Source organism: Vanessa tameamea, chromosome 2, assembly GCF_037043105.1.
Source record: "Vanessa tameamea isolate UH-Manoa-2023 chromosome 2, ilVanTame1 primary haplotype, whole genome shotgun sequence".
NCBI classification, from domain to species: domain Eukaryota; kingdom Metazoa; phylum Arthropoda; class Insecta; order Lepidoptera; family Nymphalidae; genus Vanessa; species Vanessa tameamea.
This window is the reverse complement of record NC_087310.1, coordinates 14,577,928-14,594,563: the sequence shown is the minus strand read 5'-3', so window position 1 is coordinate 14,594,563 and position 16,636 is coordinate 14,577,928. Positions and strand designations below refer to the sequence as shown.

Sequence of the window (16,636 nt, the reverse complement as noted above, 5' to 3'; positions counted from 1 at the left end):
AGAACCATAATATTGTGAAATTCTATTACTATAAATTCGATTAAAGTGACGTGTTCTACGCATTTCACTAAATATAATTCCATAATAGACCAAATAATAGAACATAAAAAATTGGACGTGTTTCATATTAGTAAACAAAATACAGATCTTCTTTTTGCAGCATATGTTCTAAATGATTGAATTGATCTAAACAATAGCCCAATCCTTAATAGATCAGTCATATTAAATCACTATACTTTAAGGATGAAAAAAAAAAACAACTTATTCGTTTGCTGAATGTGCAATAAAATAAATGTATTTAAACTTATTTAATTTAAAGTTTTGATAAAGAAACGGTTGACTAATAACAAGTGGAAAGAGTTTTTTATATCCCTGTATCAAGCAGTCAATTGACAAAGTTTCCATGTTTATTGTACGGTTTTCTTTCAGCGGGATCCGCGTCAGATTTCGTTCCCTTGGTAAATCTAGGGGGAAGATTTCAGTTCTTGTCAAACGGGACATTATGGATCGAAGCTGCACTGCCCTATGATGAAGGGTACTACATGTGCCGAGCAGAAAATGGCGTTGGAACCCCACTCTCAAAGACCATATTTGTTGCAATTAATGGTGAGTCCTCCAAAAATTCTATGATAAAAATTAAATGTATAAAGAAACATTTATTTTAGACTGTACAAGACTATCTGGGTAGGTACCACCCACTCATCACATATTCTACCGCCAAACAGCAATATTTACTAATTGGCGCATTGGCGATGTAAGGAATGGTTAATATTTCTTACAGCGCCATTGTCTTCTTCTACACTTACGAAGAGATGGCCCATTTGCTTGGCACATTATTGATATGAGGAATGTTTAATATTTCCTTCGTTCAATACCAATGTACATAATGTAATACGGATTATAGTATTATCGACCACTTATTTAACTTACAGGTGACTCATTTGCCAATCCGACTAGATAGTATATGTTATAGAGACATTAAAAAATCTTCACTTTTCTTTTACCATCATTACCATGTAACGATTATTTACCACAGAGCCAGCTCGTTTTGAGGTGACGTCGCACAACGTGTCGGCGCGGCGCGAAGCGGGCGCCACGCTCGCTTGTGAGGCGCGCGGAGACGCTCCGCTACGCCTCTCGTGGTCGCGTGATGGTTCACCTCTCGACCTCTCCACCTATAGGTAAAACTGACTATATCACATTTACAACCAATTTCATTTATTTCATCGGTTTTTTGTTGCTGCATACAACATACATTAAAATAATGAAGTTTAACCATTAGCATATCCTTTTAATTTTTAATATTTCCATTTTTATTTACATAGAGTTTACTTATATTTTTTCATTGCATTGACTGACTCTTTGGTACAGTGGCTGCATATAAAACCGCAGATCCTAAGGTCCTGGGTTCACTTGTACTCTATGTATATGTCCTGCATCTGTCTGGTCCCTCTTGAGATTAATGAGGACGATATCAGTCGGGACAACATATTTTTTTCATATCAAAGCATTAATAGATTATATCTCCTTGTTACAGATTAAGTATCTCAGAAGCAAAGACTGATAGTGGTTTAAGGTCTCAACTATACATCAGCCGCACCGACCGTCCAGACTCCGGGGTCTACAAGTGCCAAGCTGTCAACGCTTATGGTCACAGTGACCACTACATTTATCTATCCGTCCAAGGTGAAATTCAATTTTCTTAAACCATAGTGTCGTAAAAATAATTTATTATAATTTGATGTAGACTCTTGCGTTCTGAAAATCATCGTAATATAATAATATATATCCATAGTGGGAGATTTTACTATGTAGTGTTAAATATTATGTTAAAATAAATTCAATAAATAGACCTTCCGCTGTGCCTCCTTAAAATTTTCCATTACATAAATAAAAAAATAATTTTACAATGACGAAGAGAGAATGATCAACGTACACAATTCTCACAGAAAAACCCGAAACTCCTCAATCACTGTCCGTGACGGAGATCCAGTCGCGTGCAGTGCGGCTGTCGTGGAGCCTGCGCTTCGACGGCAACTCCCCGCTGCTGGGCTACACGCTGCAGCACGCGGCGCTGTCGGCGCAGGGCGCGCTGCGCGTGTCGCGCTGGGACGCGGCCGACACGCTCAACGTGTCGCTACACGGCTCGCACTCGCATTCCCACATCACGTGCGTTCTCAATGATCTCAAATCATCACACTTATTTAAATCTAGCTTTTATTTTATAGATAAACAAAAACTTATTCAATAGAGTACGTTATCGATATTAAGGTACAATTGGACATATATCGTCACCTTCACATTTAATAATAATGACTACTAATTGGACTCTAGAAAGATCTAAAATTTAACAAAAAGGAAATAAGGATTTCAACAAAATATCATATTTTACAAATTCGTTTCCTTATTGAAAAAGTTGATTGAAAATGTTAAATTAATAAATTAAACTATTAATATTAACAGGTTAACTAAAAAAGGTGATATCCACTACGAGGCGTTGCTCAGTAGCCTGCGACCTCACACAGCTTACATGATCCGCATCGCAGCCATCAACCAGATCGATCGCAGCGATTTCACGGAACCTGTTGTCGTGAAGACACAAGAAGAAGGTGACACAATAAACCCATACATACATCAATAATATCGCTCTTATTTCTTATTCATAATATAATTAAAATTATAAATTTGTACTTTGCAGCTCCATCCGAGGCGCCGGCCGGCGTGTCGGTGTCGGCGGGCGCGGCGGGCGAGCTGCACGTGACGTGGCGCGCGCCGCCGCGGGACGCGTGGCACGGCGAGCTGCTCGGCTACTCCGTCAGCTGTACCGAGCTGGCCACGGACATCGTAACGCTGCCTAACTCTACCAGGTAATGGCATTTTTTTAATTCAAAATAATAATTATCGATGACACTTAGGTAATTTTTACTTTTTCCATTAAAAAAGCTGAAAGTTTCAAGCCGGAAAGCAATCTATAAAGAAGAATCATGACACATTATTTCTGAATTATTTCATTCATAATGACGGATGATAAATATTTATATTAAAAAGCATAAATTGTATTTCTTCATTTTGAATTTTATTCCAGAACTTTGACAGTCAATGGATGGTCAGCGACCGAGCTAACACTATCGGCACTGAAGAAGTTCACTCGTTACGAAGTACGTGTTCGTGCTTTCAACGGAGTTGCTGCTGGACCACCATCTGCACCTGTCACTGCTACCACTTTAGAAGGAGGTCAATAAGATAAATGATAATTTGCTATATGTTCCCGTATAAAGAACAGCGAGATCTAAATTATAGATCAAGCACTTGAATCTGGACCATCGCCTAGTTTTAATCTGTTTCATTTGTGTTTATAATTCATCTCGTACTCGGCAGTAAAAGAAAAAGCAAAATAAATGCCCACCCGCTGTGGATCCAAATTAGAAATAAGACCACCTTCAACTGAACAGTTAAGGAGGACCTTTCTTCTTGCTTGAAATTAGGACTAAATGTCTCTATAATGTCCCTGTTATAAGCTGTCACAAAGCGTCTCTGAGTTATTAGTTCTTTTCTGGATCCGAAAAAACTTAAAACTTAATTAAAAATAACAGCCTATAAATGTCCCATTACAGCAGAATTTCATTGAAATGAGACACATACAGTTTTCCTCACGAAGTTTTTCTATACGACCGCGTATGATGAATTATAAACACAAATTTAACAAATGAAAATTTATCGATACCTGCCTGGGTTTGAACCCAAAATCATCGGTTAAGATGCATGCGTTTTGATCTATCTCAACTGGACTATCTCCATAATATATCGGTTCTCATAATAATATCTCACTTTACAGTTCCTGAGGCCGCACCGGCGCGCGTCACATGCACGGCGCTGTCGTCATCCAGCTTGAAGGTTTCTTGGACGCCGCCGCCGCCGGCGCTGCGAGCGGGCCTCATACAGGGATACAAAGTCATCTACGCGGCTTTATCCACAGACCACGGTAAACAACTGGTATAATTTATACAAATATTATAAATGCGAATGTAACTCTCTCTGTCTATTTCATACGCTTTTAGGATTAGATCCCTGAACCTTAGAATTTTTGATACGAAGCAATCTTGAAACCCATTTAAGATCACAAGCTATTTTCGATACCTAAAACCTTCTACCGCACACACTTACTAACATCAGCGTGGAAACAAATCAATTAAAAACAAATCCACGCTTATCGCTTATTGTCTAAGATTTTTTTTATAAGCTATTTTTTTTTTTGGTCAGCCCTAATGACTTACTAGGTTTAGGGTTTGATACTAATAATTCCTAATATATACGTCCCTATATTGTCAAAAGAATTTTCATTTTGCATTTGCAGCAGAAGGGGCAGAGTTAAAGCGTGTTTCGACGACAGAAACTTACTTGCACGCTTTACATAAGTACAGCAACTACTCGCTTCAAGTGGCCGCTTACACCGCCGCGGGGGACGGCAAACGAAGTGCGCCTGTCTACTGCATGACTGAGGAGGATGGTGAGATAACATTTTCCTTCTCTAACCAAATATGAAATAAATAGAAAAAGAGAGATGTATGATGGGACACCAGGTTGGAACGAAGTTGCTTTGGCTATATTATATTAAATAACAGACAAGAATATATAAATAACAAGAAATAAAATTATTATTAAAAATTGCGTGTGAATCAATGCAATATAAAAAAGTATTTTTAAATAAATATTATTATATTAAACCGTATAATAATAGAAAAAGATGGGGCATAACGCTCAACTTACGTGATGTTTTCTGTCATTTCAATCTTCATTCCAAAAAGTCAACATGCTCTAATAAATAAATAAGCGAACTAAGTTAATTTAAAAGAAATATTTTATTTTAGTTCCATCAGCGCCTGAGAAAATAAAAGCATTACCTTACTCCAGTGACTCAGTGCTTGTAAGCTGGCTACCGCCGGTACATCCCAATGGTGTTATATCACATTACACAGTCTACTACAGGGAAGCTGGACGGTGAGTTAAATTCTCCATGACTGACTTTTAGAGAGACCAATTTCAAAATGTTATAGGCAATTTAGATACCTTTTTAAAACGTTTTGCTACATACATACATACATTAGCAGCCTGTAAATTTCCCACTGCTGGGCTAAGGCCTCCTCTCCCTTTGAGGAGAAGGTTTGGTGGAATACACATGTGGCAGAATTTCGTTGAAATTAGACACATGCAGGTTTCCTCACGATGTTTTCCTTCACCGCCGAGCACGAGATGAATTATAAACACAAATTAAGCACATGAAAATTCAGTGGTGCCTGCCTGGGTTTGAACCAGAAATCATCGGTTAAGATACACGCTTTCTAACCACTGGGCCAAACGATTTACTAAATAGTACCAATTTCGAGCACCGATCGTTATATTGGATTATTATAATAAGATAGACATGCCTACGTAATTTGGTTAATAAAATCTTTAGTTCAATTGTTTTCGGGACAGGTTAGGTAAGCACTCGAGCTTCACGGTGTCGGCTGATAAGAACCCGGAAACGGAGCTGATGTTCCAAGTGAGGAACCTCATGGAGAATCAGCTTTACGAGTTCTGGGTGTCTGCCACTACGGGCTCAGGAGAAGGGGAGTCAACGCTTGTGGTGGGACAGGGACCTAGTTCAAGAAGTACGGATTGTCTTAATTTTATTGAAAAAAACATTAATCTAAAATAATAAATATATTCAATACAAAATGTTATAGGCGTGAAAATTTTAGCTACTAATCAAAATAATGGGTAATTATAGTGCTACTATTACCTAATGTACTTATTCATTGTGATATATGTTATACGCGTTGCTATGGTTAACACTCGTATTTATTGTTACTCGGGTTGCTATGGGAAACATCCTTCTTAGCAATAAACTAACAAGCAATTGAACGTGTTTTTCAATTATCCACAAACATCTCAATGGCGACGAGGATAAAAAATTAGAAACTTAGAAACCAAATATAAGCGAAGAAGCAATCAGGCAAATCTATTGCATATTGCATTTAAATTAATTTACTGCCTAAATAAATATTATTTGGATACAATATATGACCAAAATGTCTGTCGGTAAAATCGGTTCGTTTGATATCTTAAGCGGTAATTGGGAACTATATATCGACAGACTAGAATATTTTTTTATCGTAAACGACGTTAAGCCGGCCTGGAAGGTGGCGACATTGATCACTTTAATCGGCAATGAAGCTTATGAGCTTATGGTTAACTTGTGTAGACCGATTAAACCATCGGAAAAAACCTTCGGAGATTTAGTCTCTATAATGAAAGATCACGTACAGCCAAAACCTAGTGTTCTAGCTGAGCGATTTAAATTTAGACAGTGTGTGCAAAAAAGCGAGCAAAGCATTGCAGATTACGTTACAGCATTAAAAAAAAGCTTCCGCAAACTGTAGTTTTCCATCAGCTCATTTGAAAGAGAGTTTAAGAGATCAATTTGTTTGTGGTATAACCAATGAAAATATAATGCAAAGACTGTTTACGGAAGAAGATATCACGTTCGATATGGCGTTTAAGTTATCACTAACTACGGAGGCGGCAGAAGCGGATGCGGCTTTTGTGCAGAATCGAAATGGAAGAAGCACAGTATCGTCGGAAGGAACGTTGCATAAATTGATTACTAAACGGGGAAGTGAAGGAGGTAATTGCGCATTTGGATCGACTACAGGCTGGACGAGAGGTACTAGAGCAGATAGACGGCTAGACAACTCTGAAGCGGATCCAAGTGGAATGCGTTATGTGTACGAGAGAAAACAAAGCAAGGCGAAGTTATTTCATCAGGTTGATCCGGAACATAAGGGTGACAATGGGTGGAGGAAATGTAGAGCTTGCGGAGGACATCATAAAGATGTTTCTTGTAAATATAAAATGTACGTCTGTCGGGTGTGTAATAATAAAGGCCATTTACGGAAGATGTGTCCAAATTTAGACCAGAGAATGGCAGTTCATCATTTTAATAAAAATAATGATTTACACTCGAATAGCAGCAAAGACAGTATAGCTAGTAAAGACGAGGTCAGTAATTTCTCGTTAGAATCAAAAAAAAAATTGTGAATTAACGTTTATATATAATAAGGATATTAACGTCATAATATTAAAGACGAAAATTTTAATTTGGAATCTTTTAGTTTCAGATACTCTAAGATTTTCTCAGATGGTCTAGGGAGATTTACCGGTGGAACTGTTGATTTTAATTTAAGACCAGGCGCCCGGCCTATATTTATGCGAGCACATCCGTTAGCTTACGCTCTTCGCGAACCAGTTGAGAAGGCTTTACATGAATTGGTCAAAGACGGAGTTATTACGCCAGTAAGTACTTCCGACTGGGCAACACCAATTGTTCCTGTTATGAAGAAAGATGGCACAATTAGGTTATGTGGTGATATTAAATTGAAATTGTCTTGAGGTGGATAGTTTTCCTTTACCACGTCCCGGGGACTTATTAGTAAAGTTGTATGGTGGTAAGAAATTTACTAAAATAGATTTATCACAGGCTTATGCACAGTTTGAACTAGATGGTTACCTGGAGGGTTACCTGCTGGTAAAGTTAAAGCACTACAAAAAAAACGTATATTAATTTTATACAAAATGTTCTTCCTATCACTAAAGAAGTTATTAAAAATCATGTCAGTAAAGAGTATTAAGTAAAGTTTTCAGTTATGTTCACAACGGTTGGTCGAATGAAAATAAAGATGATGATTTGAAACCGTATTTTAGCCGTCGTAATGAATTGTATATAGATATGGGTTGTATCGTATGGGGATACAGGGTAGTTATACCTAGTACGTTAAAAAATATTTTATTAAAAGAATTACATTCGAGCCATATGGGTATTGTTAAGATGAAAGCAATGGCACGTAGCGTAATGTGGTGGCCAGGCATAGACGCGGACATAGAAAGTACATGTCGGAGTTGTTGTACATGCTCTGAAGTTAGTACAGCGCCATCGCGAGCGGCTCTACAACCGTGGCCATGTACATCTGAACCATGGTTTAGATTACATTTAGATTTTTTAGGTCCATTTCATTGTAAAACTTTTTTAGTTTTGATAGATTCCACTTCAAAATGGCTAGAAATTTTCCAAATGCAAAGAACTACAGCAGGATCAGTGGTGAAAGTATTTAGAGAGACATTTGCTCGTTTTGGTTTACCAAGAGACGTAGTTTCAGATAATGGTCCACCATTTTCAAGTAGCGAATACAAAGATTTTATGAATAACAACGGTATTAAAGTAACCTATTCTGCGATATACCATCCTGCATCAAATGGAGGAGCAATTAAAAAATCAATGCAGGATGGATATGACTTGGATGCAGCGTTGCAATCATATTTATTAGATTATAGGAACGTAGAACACAGCACCACAGAAGTAGCACCTGCTACTCTTTTACAAAAGAGGCATCTACATTCACATTTAGATTTATTACGAAGCGATGTTCGAATTGAAAATAAGGCTCAGGCGGCTCAAATGAAACAAATCGCCCAAGTTGATGGATCGAATATATCTTTTAATTTAGGTGATAAGGTTTGGACGAGAAATTTTACGGGGGAAAGAAATGGTCGCAAGGGAAGATAGAGAAAGAAATAGGTTCACGGCATTATGAGGTGCTAGGGGAGAACGGTTCACCGATTAAGACATATTGATGAAATAAAAAGTAAATGGATTACTACCTGTAAATCACCATTACAAGGTACTTTTATACCAAGTGCCAGAGATCATGTGATTCCTACTAGCTCGAATGGCACTCATGAAGCACCAACAGTTCCGGAGGTTAATGTCACTAGATCTGGATTGAGACCTAGACCTTTGAGAGGTTTTAAAAACTATGGAATAGAGTTTGATTAATTTTATTTTGTATATGTATATTGCTATTCTAGTAAAAGTAATGATTGTTAATCGTTCCAGATATTAATTAGTTGAATATTTCGGTTATTGTTTTTTTTTTTATATAACAGTTTAAGTTCTTAGAATAAGGGGGAAGATGTGATATATGTTATACGCGTTGCTATGATTAACACTCGTATTTATTTTTACTCGGGTTGCTATGGGCAACATCCTTCTTAGCAATAAACTAACAAGTAATTGAACGTGTTTTTCAATTATCCACAAACATCTCATTAATAAATATACTAAACTTGGTACTTTGTGTATTTACTAAGCGTTGACTTGATGAGGTGGCTTTGAATACTAAATAAACACTAAATTGTGTCACATATCATATACAATATAATACTCTTGACAAAATTCTGTCCTACACTTGGCTTGGAGTTACTTGCAATTACAATAGAGTTTGTGACGCTTAAAAATTTGCAAAATAGAGTGACACGGTGTGCGTTCACAGTCCCGGCCCGCATCGCATCTTTCGGGGGTGCGGTGCGCGCGGCGCTGGGCGGCGGCGCGCTGCTGGCGTGCAGCGCGGTGGGCGCGCCCGCGCCGCGCACGCGCTGGGCACATGCGCGCGCGCCCGTCACGCACCATCGCTACTACCAGGTCACGCGGAATGGCCATCTGCATATCAGAGGTACGGATACGTGTGGTTGGGTCTCGCAAAAAAAAACTTTGTAGAAAAATTTGAATACCAATAAAACAAGCTACACCATTTGCAGAGGTGAACGAACAGTCGTCGGGCAACTTTACGTGCACGGCCACGAACAGCATTGGCGAGGATTCTATCGTGTACTCGGTACGGGCGGTGCTCCCACCCGGCGCGCCTGCGCTGTCGCTGCAGTATACCACCGCCACGAGTATCAAGCTGCACTGGCGGATGCCGGAGTCTGATCAACCTGTTTTGGGTATTAAGCGATTTCCTTATGTATGACTTGTATATTAACACTATTTATTTATATAGATCGCTCTTTTACCGCGAAGACCTTTGTACTTTTGTTATATTCCCTTACTTGAGTAAATATAATTGTTACACAATTGGTTTACAATAGTCTTGTAGCATTGTACGTACATTTGACCGATTGGTTTGTTAGTTGTCTTTTACATTAACGAATTTCCTGTAGACGCAAGAACTAATGGTTAAACTTGTAACAGGCTACATACTCCAGTACAAGCAGGCATCAGAAACAGAATGGCACAGCGTCGAACTGTCTCCAGAACAAACATCGTACACTATGGACATGTTGAAATGTGGTACCACATATAACGCTAAGATTCAAGCTCAGAACAAGATATCATTGGGACCACCGAGTGAAATACTTACTGCGACAACTAGAGGCGGACGTAAGTAAAAAAGTATTTCTATATTTTTTTCTAATTACTACCTTAGTTAAATGTAGTGTCATTTCACACGACTGGATAAATCTTCGCACAGGTTACACTATTTTACACTGTTTCTTATAATATGTTTACAGGTCCAAAGGCACCAAAGCCGGAAGAACACGTACACACGAACGCGACTGCCATTAAGATCAATCTCTACGCGTGGCGTGACAGTGGTTGTCCCATCCTCGGTTTCCGTGTTGCGTATCGTCGTGCAGGAGATGAGCACTGGATACAAGTTAGTTTTGTAATTTCAAGTTGCGCGTTTTTTGAATCAGTATAAATTACATGACGCGCCATATTCATTTTTTTTCTGGATTTGTAAGCTTACATGAGGGTTGTGTTAATCCTGTCGAAGTGTGCCAATTTTCTATTTTTTAGCCTTTGCGACATAATGAATTATTAATTGAATATTTGTCCTGAGTGCTCAATGAAACAGTTTTACCAGGCGGGCTCGGGGCTGAGCGCGGCGCGGCACGTGGTGGGCGCGCTGGCGCCGGGCGCGTGGTACGAGCTGGCCGTGGAGGCATGGAGCGACGCAGGCGTCGAGCGCGTCACGCTGCTCGCCGACACGCACACGCTTGCCGGAGGTACTTCAACTGGGTGGCTCATGACATACCTTTTTAATTTTATAATAATTCTGATAATTCATAATGTACCTTTTTTATATGTTAACGACACAAATTACATCAAAATCATTATTCAAAGCTAAATTTGATCAAAAGCATTCAATTCGTCAATCACATAAGTATTTAGAAATACGGCTATTACCAACTAATAAATAGTAGATAATCTCTTATCAAAACTGACGTCTCAATTAAAAAGTTTGCACTGGGAACCCCAATTAAAAGACGGACGCTAATACTAAACCTCGCGCAGGTCGCATCCCCCCGCTGCGCGTGTCTCCGCCGGCGACGGGCGGCGCGCGCACGGGCTCCATGCGCACGGCGCTGGTGTGGTGCGCCTCCAGCGCACTCGTCGTGGTGGCGGCGCTGGCGGCGCTGCTGTGTCTGCTACACGCCAAGCGGAAGTTAGTCTTTAATAGTCCGAGGAGAAATAGTATAATTATGTTTACTTTGTGTAAAATCATTTGGGTGTATGTACCGATTCGCTCGAACTTATTAAATAATTTACTTAATTGTGCGATTTTAAACGTATACTCAAAACAGCAATTTTCTTGGTTCCGTAAAAGGTTCAGTTACTTCAGAAAACAATATCTTCTTCAACATGAGCATTAAGTTAGTAAGAGTAAATAGCTCTTAACTTAAAGATAAAGTGTAAAATCACTTAGCATTTGATTTTAGATTTTTCTGCTTATCAAATGACCACTATTTGCGGGATAACAGAAAACTGAGTGAAAGTAATGAAGCTGAAAGAGAAAAACTTCGAGATGCTCATAAACTCTACTCGTCCTCTTCGATAAACGGGAACGAGAAATCCAACGATGATTCATCAGGTGAGAAATCTATTATTTTCATAACTTATATCGGCTACGGCGCATATTCTTAAAATCTACCCAACACACAGGATATATTATTGTAAAAACACACGCACAACAGCACAAGCATACACAAGTATGTGCACGATCAAGATTTATTATTTATTCTCCCTCTCTCTTTAGTTCAATAGAGGGCAAGTTTGAAAGAGAGTAGCTGACCAGCGGTTTAACATGCTCTTTGAAGTACGGGCTGATCATGACAATATTTTGTCAGAGAAGCCCACAAAATTTATGCCCATAAAATATTAAGCACATAGATGCTCATATCCAGAACTTCGGAACTTGCGGTCATACGGGAGTACAATCTTCCTTGCAGTTCAATTCTAATGAAGCATGTTATATTGTCAAGTCATATTATTAAAAAATAAGATCATAGAGTAAATTTTAAAGTGTGGTTCTAGCTGAGTTGTACGAGATCAGCCCTTACGCGACGTTCGGCGGCGGCGCGGCGGCGCACTCGCTGCAGTTCCGCACGCTCGCGCGCCGCGACGACGACGCCGCGCCGCCGCACCGCCGACGCCGACGCGCCTGCGACCACTACCGATACGGTAACCTTAACCTTTTGTACTAACTATGTATATTGTAGAGATATATCACCTCAGTTTCGTATCATAGTGTATTTGCCAAACGCTTAAGCTATATGCGTAATACGCAATGTCGCACGAACACGAGCATGTTCGCGTTGTTGTGTTCACTGCTTATTATTAAACCTGTGAAAAGCCTTGCGCTTCGCCTGACCCTTTGGGTCAATTAGCTCAAAATATTAAAATGAAAACAATATTTTTTTTTAATATCGTGTTAATTCGGTGGTAGGGCTACTTACTATTGTTGTGTTGCGGCTTAAAGGCTGAGTGAGCACGTGTAACTCCGGCATAGGGGACATAACATCTTAATTTCCAAAGTTGATGGCGCATTAGTGACGTAAGGATTAGTTAAGACTTCTAATGGCAACAATGTACCTATATGGGCAGTGGTGATCACATTCCTATCGAGTGGCCCATTTACCCTTCCGCCGATTTTTGTTATAAACGAGTGACCCATAAAGTAGTCTCATGTGATGTGCAACATCTAACATCTCACCTATGTAACAAGCAACATTACATTCTGTCAGAAAATGCTATGGCTGATGGCTAACTTTAGCACCGCGGGCGCTCATTGATCAAATGCAAAAACGCGCACTTTCCCAGCCTCTAGTTCCACACTTCCGTCCGTATTCACAAAACCACCACAGATTGCAAGAAATAGAGAGAGAGATAGAGGTAACACGTAAAAAAATGTTAAATTCCAGATGAATCGAGTCTCTCAAAGTGCTCAACGGTAGAGGCTAGACACCGACTGCGCGCGACCCCGGCTCCCGCGCCCGCACACCCGCCCGCGCACTGGCGCGAGCGGTCCGACTCCGACGACTACAGCGACAGCGCCGCCAACACCACCACCAAGGGTAACGTACTTGCACACATGTGCTAATTAGAACATTGATTAAATACCTTTTTTGTTTGATTGTTTTTGAATTTCGTTACATATAATATCTGAGCAAAGTAAGAACTTACTACAAGTATATTTTACCAGTCGAAATACTGTATTTTTTGTGGGCTTTTCAGATCCTATAATCTGTGGTAGTTGTATAGTGTATAATATAAAACAGTACTTATAAGTAGCCACTCATAAAGTACTTACTCGTGAATGGAATATATTTAGACGATGACGTTTCATCTCCTTAATCGCATTCCAGGTTCAGGCGGGTCGGGTGGTGGCAGCGCATACGGCAGCGGGCGCCGCACCGCCAGCAGGTAGACCAGGTACCTCCCTGCCCCCCGACACCCGCCACGCACCCTCACATCCGCTGTCATCATCACCGTCATTACCACGATCGCCACCACCGAGCACTGTTTCATACCAAATTACAAACCCACTTCAAATGGGTTTTTCGATTCATTACCATATTGTAATGGTGTAAAGTTACATTTGGCATGGATATTAATCATTATACAGTCTTTTAGATTTGCATTAAAATTACAATATAGTAAAACGAAAATAGAATTACAAATTTTGTAGTTTTTATCTTTTCTTATACAATCTAGCTTCTAACCTTTCCTGTTAAATTTTGCCAGCTTAATAAATAATTATTTATAAGTAAAAACTTAGTCCTGGTTTTAGAAACCCTGTTTTTAATGGGATGTTTTTAACATTTCAATATTCGTGATCATAAAGCGTGTAAATAAATAAATACTCATTTGATTTTACTATGTCACAGTGTTTGTTTAGGCGCTTATAAAAAATACAGCGCGTCAAACTCGTGACATGACGTAACACAAGTAGAACCTGTTTCCGTCAGAAATTCAAACGTTACATATAAAACGTTGCACTGAAAACATGTAAGTAGGCTGACTGGTAGATGGACCTGATAAGTGGTCTCCACCGCCCAAAAACATTAAGAATACGCCCCAACATGGGGATATAAGATGTTATGTCCCTTGTCCTATAAGCCGGAACACAAACAAAGTATTGGTGCTGCTTCTAATATGATGATTGGGTGGTACCTATATCCAGGCGGGCTGGCACATAACTCGTGGTGGGCAGAACCTTTATCATTTGCGACGCCCCTGGGCGCTGTAAATAATGCCACCCAATGTCGAAATTTTGCATCAAGTGAATAAATTTTCGATAAAGTTACGATGTAACATTTTAAATTAAATAAAATGTCTCATTCATAGCAGAATATTGTTATATATTTATTTTGTATAATTGATTATAATTGCTGATAAAATCGTAACTAACACTTATTTTCGTACATTCGTGCAGTGTACGCGTGTGTACTGCTGGCGTGTGCAACGAGTGGTATATTTTAATATAAGTAACATAATATAAGTACGTATAATAAGTTCGTTGCGTGTCTAAGAACCTATTTGTTAAAGACGTTATTCTTGTTCAATTACCAAAACTTTGTGCGTTAGTTATATCTCAAGGTCGAGTTTTAGTGAAACGTTTTTTATGTAATGTTTGGTCGAAGAAAACATTTTGTTCGTAGTGATAATATACCTTAATACTTCATCACTTTATCGCTGATATTCTATAGGTACTTACTTCCTTAACGTAATGTTATTGACACACAGCGGTGGTCAAAACGGGAGCGACGGCCTCTCGGGCTGCTTCGCGCCCGTGCCACCTGATATATCTTCATTAATAGACAAGTAAGATTTATTAAAATTAATAGTTATATCGTATATCGTTTCTGTAAATGCAAAAAGTCGTATGTGAATTTATGTTTCTATTTAAAACAGCTCTTATTATCACCATTACAGATAGACTAAGGTTATTTTTATTGCGGAAATCACCAATTAAGGGTGTAAAAAGTGGATTGGATGTTTTTATGGGTAAACAATTGTGTATTAAGTAATATATATAAAACTCACTATAGGCAATTTAACAGCAATAATGTTTGAGCATTTTTTACCAATCGGGTTTTGTTACTATAAAATTTTATAATATTTCGCGCGAGTAAAGCAGCGGGTTAAGCTAGTGATTTATAAATGCTTCACTTTATTCTTCTAAAAGTTATGAAATCAATTAGCAATTTCATAACTACCTAAATATATAATATTTAGGATTAATATTTTGTAATGATATAAATTTAAAAAAGTATCTTGTAAAAAAATGTTTCTCTAAAAGAGTCAAATTAATTCAAAACATAAATTTTGGTCGTAAGTTGTATCCAACAACATTAGCTTTTTTCTATAAGATACCCCAATAGGTAATGAAGAAAATCTACCATTAGTCGAGAAATTACACGAGCTATTGGAAAAATATTTACGGCATATTTCCTTTTAATATATGTATATAACTAAGAAATTATCAGGCGCGAAAAGGTAACCTGGCGGTATTAAATAAAATAATATACCTTTTCATAAGTGAGTCACGTCCATGTTAGATTAAAAACATAAGCAACCGTAAAAATCGGATAGGGAATTAAATAACTTTTCATGTCATAAGTAAATTAACCTATGCAAATGCAGCCTACTTGAAATGAGAAAAATAAACAATATAAATTAAAGGATTAGGTAAGTATGTCTCCTTTATTAAAAGTGTGATTCTTAAACATTTCAGATACCAGCAAAGAAAAGAACAAGAACGTCGGGAATGCACGATTCACGTGTAACATTCCATGGTCCATTGTAGATTTTATATACTTTAGTATGCTAACAAATTCTAACTCTTGACTAAACCATTCTGAATAAAGTTACCTGTATTAGATAGGTTTTTGATGGAATAAGCTTTTTGCGTCTTATTGTAATAATATAAAACTTATACGGATTCAATTTTATTCAATGCGAGAACAACGGCACTTATTAAATTTAAATACGAGCCATAATTCTTTATGAAAATTATGGAGAATTTGGATACACTTTTAAGCTACTAAAAGTACTTGGATGTCTATGAGAAGCGACATCGACTTGGCTAAACGTCTTCTGCAAAGCTAAAGGCTACACTTATTGGGTATTATGTGTTTATTTGTACATTACAATACAAGATAGAAAAGTAGTCGCACTTGGATGATGTCACTATTTAAACCAAAAGTGTTCCGGTTAAGTCATTAACTAAAAATTAATAAATAATTCTATATTTGTTTTATAAATTGTTTTCTAAAGTAATGGGAATAACTGTTTTAATACAGTTTTTTTTTAAATTATGACTTGATTGTACTTTGTGATAAGTGTAAGTCGTCAGGCGTTAGTTAAAAATAATATCGCCTACTTTTAATAAAAAAATAAACACCGGTTCCTATATTTAAATAACCATGGCTTAAATAACTTTTCGTTTAACTGTTACTAAAAGTAAAGCGAAGT

The 16,636-nt window shown here is 38.2% G+C and overlaps 1 protein-coding gene across 1 annotated transcript in view; it reads left to right on the top strand.

Annotated features, from left to right (window-relative positions):
* The window catches only part of Dscam3 (Down syndrome cell adhesion molecule 3), a 200,392-nt gene extending 184,243 nt beyond the window's left edge, over positions 1 to 16,149 (top strand). The window contains 23 exon segments of the mRNA XM_064216635.1: positions 430 to 606; positions 1,037 to 1,181; positions 1,538 to 1,686; positions 1,950 to 2,169; positions 2,464 to 2,609; positions 2,699 to 2,867; positions 3,086 to 3,234; positions 3,836 to 3,982; positions 4,355 to 4,507; positions 4,869 to 4,998; positions 5,476 to 5,651; positions 9,369 to 9,548; positions 9,634 to 9,819; positions 10,067 to 10,255; positions 10,387 to 10,532; positions 10,743 to 10,884; positions 11,174 to 11,324; positions 11,599 to 11,750; positions 12,194 to 12,340; positions 13,081 to 13,233; positions 13,525 to 13,591; positions 14,906 to 14,983; positions 15,897 to 16,149. Of these exon segments, the coding sequence (XP_064072705.1) occupies positions 430 to 606; positions 1,037 to 1,181; positions 1,538 to 1,686; positions 1,950 to 2,169; positions 2,464 to 2,609; positions 2,699 to 2,867; positions 3,086 to 3,234; positions 3,836 to 3,982; positions 4,355 to 4,507; positions 4,869 to 4,998; positions 5,476 to 5,651; positions 9,369 to 9,548; positions 9,634 to 9,819; positions 10,067 to 10,255; positions 10,387 to 10,532; positions 10,743 to 10,884; positions 11,174 to 11,324; positions 11,599 to 11,750; positions 12,194 to 12,340; positions 13,081 to 13,233; positions 13,525 to 13,591; positions 14,906 to 14,983; positions 15,897 to 15,948 (3,404 nt within the window). The 3' untranslated portion in view covers positions 15,949 to 16,149.
* Positions 16,150 to 16,636: the final 487 nt, after the last annotated feature.